The sequence below is a fragment of the Polypterus senegalus genome, chromosome 5 (assembly GCF_016835505.1).
Source record: "Polypterus senegalus isolate Bchr_013 chromosome 5, ASM1683550v1, whole genome shotgun sequence".
NCBI lineage: Eukaryota > Metazoa > Chordata > Cladistia > Polypteriformes > Polypteridae > Polypterus > Polypterus senegalus.
In genome coordinates this window covers 22,250,124-22,262,294 of record NC_053158.1, presented here as the reverse complement: position 1 = coordinate 22,262,294, position 12,171 = coordinate 22,250,124, and the positions used below count along the sequence as shown (strand labels likewise).

The 12,171-nt window shown below is 36.5% G+C and overlaps 1 protein-coding gene across 1 annotated transcript in view; it reads right to left on the bottom strand.

Annotated features, from left to right (window-relative positions):
- The window catches only part of sema5a (sema domain, seven thrombospondin repeats (type 1 and type 1-like), transmembrane domain (TM) and short cytoplasmic domain, (semaphorin) 5A), a 788,567-nt gene that overhangs the window by 44,414 nt on the left and 731,982 nt on the right, over nucleotides 1–12,171 (bottom strand). The window contains exon 16 of the mRNA XM_039754371.1: nucleotides 10,565–10,790. Within this exon, the coding sequence (XP_039610305.1) occupies nucleotides 10,565–10,790 (226 nt within the window). The remainder of the gene's footprint in view (nucleotides 1–10,564; nucleotides 10,791–12,171) is intronic.

Here is a 12,171-nt window from a genome sequence, read left to right as displayed (position 1 = left end):
GGCAATTCTGCATAGCTACTTTTGGATTATCATTGGCCCGTATGAAAAAGAATTAGACAGAAACATATCTGTTGACTTCAATCTAATGTTTTTGCTTTCTTAGGTATAGGGAAAAGAGGTTTGAGTCTCCTATGGCTGTCCGTCTTGTAGCTAATTAAAACTATTACAGAAAAAAATCCCTTAAAATTAAAGTTTAATACGAATGTGTTAAATTTATATGGTGTGTTTTAAAGAGTTTTGGGGTGTTGTAATACATTTACCACAAAGTAAATACTCAAGAGATAGTTTGCTGTAGGTTTGTAAACCAGCACAACTGAGTAGAACAATGTTACCCTGCATTAAATTAAATTTAAGAACAACAAGTAACACATCTTTTCATTTGCAAAATGCAAATTAAGCATAAACAATCTCCAAGCACACTGTGGCAAATTGTGCAGAATAAATTGTGTGCCTCTAGAGTTTTGTGTTCGTAATTGGAATTTTCTGTTAAGTATAAAGTTACAACAAATGTTAATAGGCTTTCCTGTCGACAAATGTTATCCTGCTGATTATTTCTGAAATACGTCCTAACACGGATCATTTTTCACAGCACGAAAGTAATCATCTACAAAATCTGGTCAATCATCTAATCATAACAAAGCAAATCATCTGATTTGTAATAACCTCAGCTGGCTCAACACATGTTTGTTTAAATCTTAAAAGGTCAAAAGCAGGTTGAGTGATACATTTTGGAGCAATATTCTGCTTCAGACAGCATGACAGGAATTTAATTTCTCTGGTCATGCCTTTTTCTGGTTCTTCCAAGAGTGGATACAATTTATGTGACAAGGTTAAAGGCTTAATTTGCCACAAAGGACTAAATCTGCCTTTTCTGATCAACCTCAGTATGGAATGATCTAAAGTAAAGGCCAGAAATGTGTTCGGTCTCATGGATAACCTGCTGTGTTGCTTGCTTTTCTTGCCTTGGAAAACTGGATACATACAAGGTCCCATTAGCTACAGCATACTGATTATATAGGCCTGATGTATGATTTGCCCTGAGCAATACTGATGTTCAGCTAAAAAGTTTTCCATTAAAATTAAATAAACGATTTTATGTTAATGCTGCAAGGATGTCTGCATATATGGAGAATCACAGCAGGCATAACTAAGTTTCATCAGTCAGTTCACATTTATGAAACACGTTTTATAGTGTGTACAGTTATAAACAGAAGTCCATGGGTTTTGCCGAATCAGGAGCACCACAAGGATCAGTCCTGCTTCCTTTACACTTCACTCTCTATACCTCCAACTAAAAATATAACAGCAGATCATGTTACTTACAGAAATTCACAGATGATTCTGCAATTATGAGCGTATTGATAAGGGGAATGAGACAATGGAGAGGACTTGGTGCAGAACTTTGTTTCTTTGTGCATACAGAACCGTCTGCAACGTAACATTGGCAAAACCAAGGAACTGCTTATTGAATTTCATTCCACCAAAGAGCCTTTGCATCCAGTCACAATTCAATAAGTCGAAGTGGTGCACTCCTCCAGGTACCTGGCGGTCCACATTAATGACAGGTTGGACTGGTCTCAGAACACTGAGGGGCCATATAAGAATCCAACATCAACAGGTCTGCCTCACTGGGACTGGGACTGTGGCAGAAGTTTTCTTTCTTTTGAATTTTCTTGCTTTATAGTTATTTTGGTGTGTGTTCAGACCATAGTGTCTATCTATCTATCTATCTATCTATCTATCTATCTATCTATTGTCACACACGTGCGAGTTGGAGGCAGTCAAAGAGCCTAAAGGTGAGTGAAATCTCGCGAGACAAGGGTTTATCACGTGGTGCTTACCTGACTCTCTTTCTATCTACAGAAAACCGGAAGACAAGTAAAACAGTTTCAAAATCACAAATCCAAAATGGCCACGATGACGTCACTTCCGGTTTCCATCTGGTGAGTTCAATTCCGGTTCCCACTCGACTACTTCAGTCTGCTCCTGGTGACGTTGGTTCCGTGGTCCCGCCTCCAATCGTCACTTCCTGCCAACCACTTCCTCCCATCATCCCATCTTCTATATAAACGCCATTTTGTTACAGCATTTCATTCATTTGTGTACTGAAAAAGTCATATTTGGATCATTCTTTTCATTGTTGTCTGGACGACAATATACGGGATAAAACCCCAAAACTTTTTCTATTTGAGAAGACTCTTTATTTATTACACTATCTATCTATCTATCTATCTATCTATCTATCTATCTATCTATCTATCTATCTATCTATCTATCTATCTATCTATTTAAAAGGGTTTCTGTTGCTCATGGAACACAATAAACTTACTGTTCCAAGAAGATAATTCACCATCAAACAATCAGCTTTAAATTTAGCTCTGGCTTTGGACAATGTGTGACAAATCTATTACTCTGTTTTTGATGTTTTTTTTAGAACATTAGAACAATCTAGAAGAGAACAGGCCATTTAGCCCAACAAAGCTTGCCAATCCTATCCACCTATTTCTTATAAAATAACAAGTCTAGTTTTGAAATTCCATAAAGTCCTACTGTCTACCACACTACTTGGTCACATATTCCATTTGTCTGTGTTTCTCTGAGTAAATAAACAAAATCATAATGTTCCCTAACAAGTTTCCAATGGTGTCCCCGTGTTCTTGATGAACTCATTTTAATGTCACAGTCTCAATCTACTGGGCTAATTCCCTTTATAATTTTAAGCACTTCAATCATGTCTCCTCTTAATTTTGTTTTTCTTACATTGAAAAGGCTGAGCTCTTTTAAATTTTCCTCATAATTCATCCCCTGTAGTCCTGGAATCAGCCTAGTTGCTCTTTTCTGGACTTTTTCTAGCACTGCTATGTCCTTTTTTGTAGTCTGGAGATGAAAACCTGCACACAGTACTCCAGATAAGGCCTCACCAGTTTGTTATAAAGCTTCAGCATAACCTCCTTGGTCTTGTACTCCACACATAAGGGTGCCATATAACCTGACATTCTGATAGCTTTTTTCCTGGATCTTCAGATTACATCTTGCCTGAAGAAGTGGCTTGAGTTGCCTCAGAAGCTTGCATATTGTAATTTTTCTAATGGTGTCATTTTGCTTAACATATCACTACAGCCTAGTACTGCTCTTCCAGTCAGAAAGATTTACTCAGAATGCTAGTGATTTCTATGTTTCCCCCAGTGTTTGTGCATGCCTGTCTAATTCAGTATGAGATGTTTGGTTGTACTAGTGATTTATTGGCTAAAACCTCTATTCTGATTCTCTCCTCTGTATCTGGATGTGGCTTTTGGTGCCACTGCTCTCCTGCATATGCAAAAGCCATCATGCATAAAGGAGCATTGGTCTTATCGGATGAAAAGATTCAGCAAGACTCCACAGAATCCAGGAACAGGTAGGTGGTCAGCTGCCTGAGGTCTCAAAGACTGTGACTTAATTTTTGACTTTCTCTTTTACAATTTTAATCTCCTCTGATGTAAACTAGCCAAACTGTAGTTACCGTTGTAAATGTAAATATTTAATCTTTAGGAGGAAAGGGTTTATGGAGTGGCTGGATTTATGGACTTGCTACTCCTTAAGGGGATACAGGGGCACACCATTTTTAAGTTGCTTGGCATTTGTGACTAAGAAGAAATTTTGCTTAGTCCATTCATTCATCTTTTCTACTGACATTTTGATAGATTTTTAGTATTTCATAGCCTTATTTGATTTGTAGTAAACTGTAATATTCTAAATTGTTTTCTAACTTGCTTTGTGATCTGAGAGCTTGCAATAAAATTAGTATCTTGAAAAATCAATAAATGTCTTTTATTTAAGGTAAAGAGGACTTTTCATTTCAAAACGTTAAATATTCCTAAAGTTAGACTTCAGGATTTTATTTAACTCAATTTAGAGCCACACAGTGAAACAGCAGCCAGAATTAAACCATATTGTCTGTAACTGCTTATCCTGTCCACCACGAGAAGCTGCCAAACAAAATGAAGGCTGACTTATTGATGCAGCTCCCAAGTGCTTACAAAATCTGTCATATTGCAGAATCGCTAACCCCCAAGCTTTTTGCTGAACGAGCAGACCACTTACAGTAATGTTTCCTGCACAAACATCTGGAAACGAGATGAATGCATCTTTGTCAGTGTCATTCTAGAGCACTGTGCATGCGCTTTTTTATAATTATCTTAGCTACTGAGAAGGCACAAGGTGATTTCTAAGATATTCTTTGAAAAGTAGTGCTCAAAATTGAAGGAAATTCTTTGTTAATAATCTTTTTGTATGAGTCACAATGATTTAACATAAGAGAATGGGATACTTATAAGAAATGTAAATAAGGTTGATGAAATGATATTAACAATAAGATATTTGAATAATGATTTGATATATGGCATCAACAGCATTTATGTAAGTGATTTCACTTACCTTTTTGCACAGAGACAAACTAATAATACATTGTAAACTATAGTTTGTATACTATAGTATATACAGTACATTTGCTGTATAAAATTCCAAAATTAAGATATGTCTGTAAAATTTGTAAATGAGAATTCAAGATTCTACATTTCCTTTATATGAATAATTTTTTATTGTCATTTTCTTTGTTTAAGACATTTTTAGAATACATTGAACGAGGGCTTTTTCATACAATGTGGATGTAAATTTGGACAGATCAATGCCAAAATGATATCCAGTATGAAGCCCACTCACTGAACTCGTTGAACTTGTTGGGTTTACTGAATGAAAATGGTGCATTCATTAACTTATTGTCTGAACTTATTCTATCTATCTATCTATCTATCTATCTATCTATCTATCTATCTATCTATCTATCTATCTATCTATCTATCTATCTATCTATCTATCTATCTATCTATCTATCTATCTATCTATCTATCTATCTAGTAGTGATTTTCCTATCTGCCTGTCTATCTTTGTATCTATCATATAGTGACTTTCAGAAGTATTTATCTATCTATCTACCATCTATCCTATATGGACAAACATTATGTCAACACTGCTCGATATTGTTAACCTTGTTATCCCATTGCTAACAAGTACATAAAATTAAGTGCATAGCCATTCAGTCTCCATTGACAAACTCTGCCAGTAGAATGGGTCGTATTGAAGAGCTCAGTGACATTTTCAATGTGCCGCTGTCATAGGATGCCACCTTTGCCACAAGTCAGTATGCAAAATTGCTAGATAGGCTCTGGTCAACTGTAAATTCTATTATTATGAATTGGATGCAACACAGTCTTTGTCATGAAGTGGTAAACCATGTAAACTCATACAGCAGGGCCACCGAGTGCTGAAACACATGGTGTGTAAAAATTGCTTCTTCTCTGCTCCATCATTAACAGCAGAGATCCTAACTGCATCTGGATGAAACATCAGAGCATGAACCACGTTTTGGGTTTCCATGGCCGCTGCACACAACCTTAAGATCACTATGTACGGTGCCAGGCATCAGCTGGAATAGTGTAAAGCAGGCCACCATTGGACTCTGGAGTAGTTGGAATATGCCCTCTGGAGTGATGAATCATGCTTCACTATCTGGCAATCTGATAGACAAACATGGGTTTGGCAAATGCCAGGAGAACACTACCTTCTGGTATGCATAGTGGCTACTGTAAAGTTTGGTGGAGGAGCACTAATGGCCTGTGGATATCTGTTAGGATTTGGGCTAGGCCCCTTGGTTCCAGTGAAGGGTACTGTAAATGATACAGCATGTAAATACATTTTAGACAATTGTGCACCTCCAACTTCATGGCAACAGTTTTAGGGAAGGCCCTTTTCAGTTCCAGTCTATCTATTTTCCTGCACACAAAGCCGGGTCCATAAAAAATAAGGAGGAACTTGAGTGACCTGAACAAAGCCCTAACCACAACCCTACTGAACACTTTTGGAATGAGTTGGAACGTTCTAACAGACACACTCCAGAATGTTGTGTAAAGCATCACAGAAGAATGGAGTCTGATGGCAATATCAAACTGTCCATATTTTTGGAACGTGTGATGGTCAGGAGTCCACATACATTTGGCCATTTTTTTATCTATCTATCTATCTATCTATCTATCTATCTATCTATCTATCTATCTATCTATCTATCTATCTATCTATCTATCTATCTATCTATCTATCTGTTACACACAGTGCCTTTCATACCTGTTTGTCCTATCTAATGCAGAAATCAATGATCAATTGGACACCAGCCCATAGCAAGCATTTTAGCAGCATATAATTAATTAAAGAAATATTAAATGTATTTTCTAGACTATTTTTAGTAAGTTTTATCATATTACCAGATGTGAACAGCTAATTGCTGTAATTGTACACTAAATGTTTCTTTTTTATTTCACTGCGGTTACAAAATTCATTTTTTATGGTTATCAGCCTTCATCATTTATATTATAAATCATCTACTGGGTACAAGGCAGCTACTTGAGAACAGCAAGGTGTACTCATGCAAGGACTTACACTGGGCTAATTTTGAGACATAAAAGACCTGTCATGCTTGTACAGTGCCTACAAATATTGTTCACCCTTATATTTTATTGTTACACAACATTGAATCACAGTGGATTTAATTTTGCTTTTTCGACACTGGTCAAGAGAAAAAGACTCTTTACTGTCAAAGTGAAAACAGACGTCTGAAAAGTGGTTGTATTCAAGTACGAATATAATACACCAAATAATTAACTACAGAAATATTCGCCCCTTTAGTATGACACACCTATAGTAAATCATCACTGGTGCAGCAAACTGATTTCAGTAGTCAGAGAATTAGCTCAATGGAGATCAGTCTGGTGTTTCAGTTGATTGTCATATAAATGTACCTGTATGTCGAAGGGCCAGCTTGTAGTGAGTCAGTGTAATGGTCTAACCTTCACAATAAAGAGAAAATAACACATGAAGCAACTCTCTGAAAAGAGGATGGAAAGCACAAGTCAGGGGATCGAGACAAGAAAATATCCAAGTCACTGAATATCCCTTGGATGGGTCACTAAATGAATCCCCCTCTTGTTCACACCCTATCCAATCTCACTGTTTTATGGAAACGTCACAGATTAACTAAGACATTATTTGTAATAACACATCTCAAATTCTAATTTAACACTGAAATGTAGAATAATTAGCAAATTCAAACTGAGAACAGTAATTAAAAATTGAATACATATAATAAGGATATTCAGCTTCACCTGCTTCGACAACACTGTTATGCTACGCAAATGAGTGACTGGCTATATTTGTTTTTTATGTGTGACTAATAGGAGCAAGTCTTCTTCTTCTTTCGGCTGCTCCCGTTAGGGATTGCCACAACAAATCATCCTTTTTCATATTTTCCTGTCCTCTGCATCTTGCTCTGTTACACCCATCACCTGCATGTCCTCTCACTCCGCAGTAACAGGTAAATATGAAAAAAAAAATTACGTCATATTGTAAAACTGTGGAATAGGAATTAAGGGATGTTATAATCAAACTGTGTAATGAGCTAGAGAGACCTCATCTGGAGTATTATGTGCAATTTTTGTCACCATGTCTCTCTAATATAAAAAAAAAACTTGCAATGATACAATACTTTTTTCTTGAGATGAGATGTGATCTTTAGAAGAGAGACAGAGAAACACTTTCACGTCCCGTGAGATGGACAAGTCACATCACACTTACAACCTTTGGAAGCAAGTCCCGTGATACACATGCAGAGCAAGTTAGAGATAATGGAAGTAGGAAAATTCGAAAGTCTCATAAAATTGAGAGTAAAGATCACATTCATGCAAACAAACGGAAAATATTACTCTGTGAAATAACAGAACAGTGAAAAGGGATCAAATAGTGTTTGAGGATGTCTGAGGGACAAGAGAGATAAGGCAGAGAGACAAAAGCACAGGTGCAGTACAGGCTGTCATGCGGCACGGCAGCAGCAGCAACCTAGCAGCTAATTGAGCAAAGAGGAGGTAAAAAACAACTGTTATTTTTTTCTCATTGTATCACCATTTAAGAAGGGTTTCAGAGGAGCGAATGCGTCTCCATGGGGTGTGTTCAGCCCCCGTCTTCAGCGCAGCGCATAGTGCTGGCAGGGATGGAGGGAGTGGTGGGTGAGCGAAGTGAGCACGGGGTGAAGCCCCCTAGTTATATATAAAGACACTTGAATCTGAGAAGAAAATAGAAACCAAGTGCATCTCTGGACTAAAGAACACATCCAGATGTAACAGACTGAGGAAATGAAACCCCATTATACAGATGAACCTGTAATTCATACAAAATAGAATCTGCTGTAAAACTGAGAGGTTCACTTTGCAAATTATTTACTGAAATTTATGGCATCAATTAAATTTGTGCCATATTAAGAAAGATATTTAGCCTCTATCTGTATTTGTTTTCCGGAACTAATTTCACACGTGTCTGCCTTCTAATTAGTGTTTAATTAAAATTGTCTAGTGAAAAAAAAAAATCACATGTAGACATTTTGTGGAAGTGTGGGACACGTGTTTTAGTTGTTCTGGTAGTCTGATGCCTACTTTGTCAGTCTTGATGACATTCTTAGAGATGCAGCTCCTAATGATGCATCAGAGACAGAGGCAATACTAGATATACTTCTCTACCACACCTCGGATATGCAGATCCTCAGCTTCGGGTACATAAATCAAGAAAGAGGAAAGGGCAGTAGCCAAGTAACAGCAAGAGGTACATTCACATTTAGCACATTACTGTGGAGAAAACACAATAATGGGCACATTGGTGAAGTCTGCAGTGTTTTCATGTGGTAAACAGGCTGAATTCCACATTAATAAAAAAAAGAAGCCCTTCACATCTTTACAGTGATGTGAATAAGACAAATTAAAAATAAATCTTAAATTTACTGGTGTGCTGTAAATTAAACCCCCACCAAAACAAAATTAAAAAAAAAAAAAGAAAAACTGTATTTAATGAGTTTCATGATTGCAAAATCACATTCAAAAACAAAACTTGGCTGTTTCACTTATCTAGTACAGATCAGGCAAGTGTGAACTGACCTTAAAACCTTCAAAGTCTGAAAAGGGGGCAAAACCATAAAGTAAAAAAACAGCCATAAAAGTCAAAATGTTGATTGAAAGAAATTATTAAACAAATTAATTGAAGAGAAAATGTAAGATTAAACAAAAAACATAAATACAAAATTAAAAAGTTAGAAATTTAGAAAAGCAAAAATCAAAGATTGGAAAAAACAAACCTAAAAAAGTGATATTCAAATATTCCAGGAACATGATACTAAAATGAAAATACAAAATAAGAAGCAAATAAAACAAATTAAGATAAAGTAATAATCATGAAGTCCATGCTTTCAAAATGCTAGAGCCAAAAATCCTAAGAACAAAGCAAAAACAAAGAGAAAAAATATGAAATGAAATGCTGAAAAGAGAGCTAAATGTATGAAGAACAAAGAGAGTGTGGTTCTAAAGGAGAGAAATTAATGAAAAAAATAATAAAAAGACCAGAAGAAGAGAAACAAAGCTGGAATTGTAGCCATTTAGCAGAGGTCAAAACCAAACTGTGTAAATAAAATCAAAGTTAAAGAAACAGATTTAAGATCTGCAGCAAGGAAAGTTTTTAAAAAAAGGATTCACAAAATAAAGGTTTGTAATTTATCCGCAATCTCGGATGAAAATAAGGCGTTTTAACCCACCGTGCAGATAACCTCATGCATTGTGCAGTTCCTGTTAATTTCCCAGGAAACTAGTAAACAGTCGCCACAAAATGGCAACATTCAAAAAAACCAAAGTGACACTGAAGTCGGTGCAAAACATATTTTTTAGGATTCCAAAAAAATGTAAATAAAAAAGTTACAGATTTGGGTTCTTTATATCTGAAAATCCTAAGAAGGTGTGAAATATAATTTAAAAAAAACTGCAAAAAATTAAAATGGAAACAGCTCGTGATAGAGAACAGAAGAAAACAACTCAAAGATTATGCCAGCGAAATAATGCTGTGGATGAAAGGACTTTAAGTACTCCTGAAGTGCTACAGGGAAACTAACTAAAGCACCAAGGGGCTTCTTCCTTAATTAAAGGTCTCACCCTACAACAATCAAAGGCTAAATTACACTCAACAGGATGTAAATGGGAATAAATCAGACTAACAAAAGTAGCAGGGAATATAAAGAAGAAACTTATAAAATATTTAAAGCACAAACTAAAGCCGACAGGTTTTTGGAACGAAACAGTCTAGAATTTATTTAAAAATTTCAAAGGTTTTGTGTTGATCCAGCAGAACTCCCTCAATAAAATTGTAAATGACATACCTGGAAATTAGGGGCAAGTGCAGTTATAACTGAAGCTGGCAGGTGGTTCTTAACATAAAGGGTCATGGGAATCTGTACTGCGGTGGGCTGGCACCCTGCCCAGGGTTTGTTCCTGCCTTGCGCCCTGTGCTGGCTGGGATTGGCTCCAGCAGACCCCCGTGACCATGTAGTTAGGATATAGCGGGTTGGACAATGGATGGATGGATAGATGGAATCTGTAAAAATCTAAGCCCGATGGACTGAATGGTCTCTGTTTGTTTTGCAAGTGTTGTCATGTTCTTATGTACTCACCATCCATGGAGCATCCCGTTGTTCCATCACTAGAGCAGTATCTCATCTCTATTCGCTGTCGCCCAACTTCCAGAAGACTGGGATCTGCCAGCCTCGCTTTGCATGTGTACCTGAAGCGCTGTTCATAATGCCCTCCATTGTCTGATATATTGACAGGGGTCCATGGTGTCCATGGAGTAGTCTTCTTCATTTCAGGGCATGACATGGAATTGCAGGACTGGTACTCCTGTTAACAAGTGAGAATTGACAAAACTTAAAAATCGCAAGACCCTCAAACAAAATGAGGCATGTTTCAGATTAAATTAGTTTCCCATTTTAGTGTCAAGCTCAGCAACATCCGCAGCTTTCTTTCTGCCCTTTTGCTGGCTCATCTGAAATATTTCTATTATGCTATTTGCTGATCATAACAAGTAGCAAACAACCCAGGCAGAGAAGGTCATTGATCAAGCTTAATTTATAACTAGAACAGACCCAAGAAGTGAATAATGAAGAAAGCTGAGAAATACCTTTGTATGACATTTTCAATTTAATATTAAATCAAAATTCTTAACTAACAAAAGAGTAGGTCAGATTTTACCTTAACAACAGGCCTGTTTGAGGTCTTTGTAATAATCTTTTTCTGAGAAATTATTTCCTCAGTAGTGATTACACCTTTTCTACAGTAATAATAATTATTTGCACTGCATTATGACAGTTTAAAATGCCATTAGACAATATTCAGTGTTTTCTTTTTTTAAAAAAATTGCAAACATATTGCAACAATGTTTAGTCCACACAACATAATTAAAAATTCACAAATAAAAATATTTTTAGCCCCCCTACCCAATTTTCACTGCATTTAAAAGCTTTAAATGTCATATACCTTAAAATTGGGATTTGTACACATTTAGTTAGCTTTGATTTCAGTATATAAAAAATGTTCAATTAATTAAAAAAAAATTTCAGTGGGATACAAGCCTAGGACTTAGAAGGGAAGCTCCAGGAAATTCTGAACATTTCTGCCATTGGCTGTAACTTATCATTATTATTCTTTATTTGACAGGTGCCTTTATCCAAGGTGATGTAAATCAATATAGAACAAGAACTGTATTTATAATACGCTTAAAAAGTACAAAGGTGAGCACAAGATGCTTACTGATAAAATTAGTCTAAAGGTTTAATAAAAGTAGTCTTATAAAACTGCAGATGGGTAACAGTCGATTGGGTCGGTACAGCTGTAGATATCCAGGAGGAGAACAGAGGTGTGAAAAGCTTAGGCAATCCCAAGATGCTCAGCAAAGTGATAAGTGTCTTACAAATGACTGAATGTCAGGGTATTAGCTAATCAAATGAGGCAAATGGCCCGAACAGTTTCCTCTCATTTGTTAAGTGGCTTATGTTCTCATTTCAGTAGACTGGAAGCAGTTCAAATGGTCATGAGAAGCACACTCCGCAGCTTAAGGACAAGCACTATTGCTATTATTATCATTACCTGATACATACAAAACTTCTCAAATGTGACCCTTCCAGTTCAGGGCTGCAGGGGGCCGGAGCCTATCCCAATAGCAGTGTTGGGCAGAATAAAAGTAGTTAGTTACTGAATACAGAATATGCAGTTCTTAATTCTG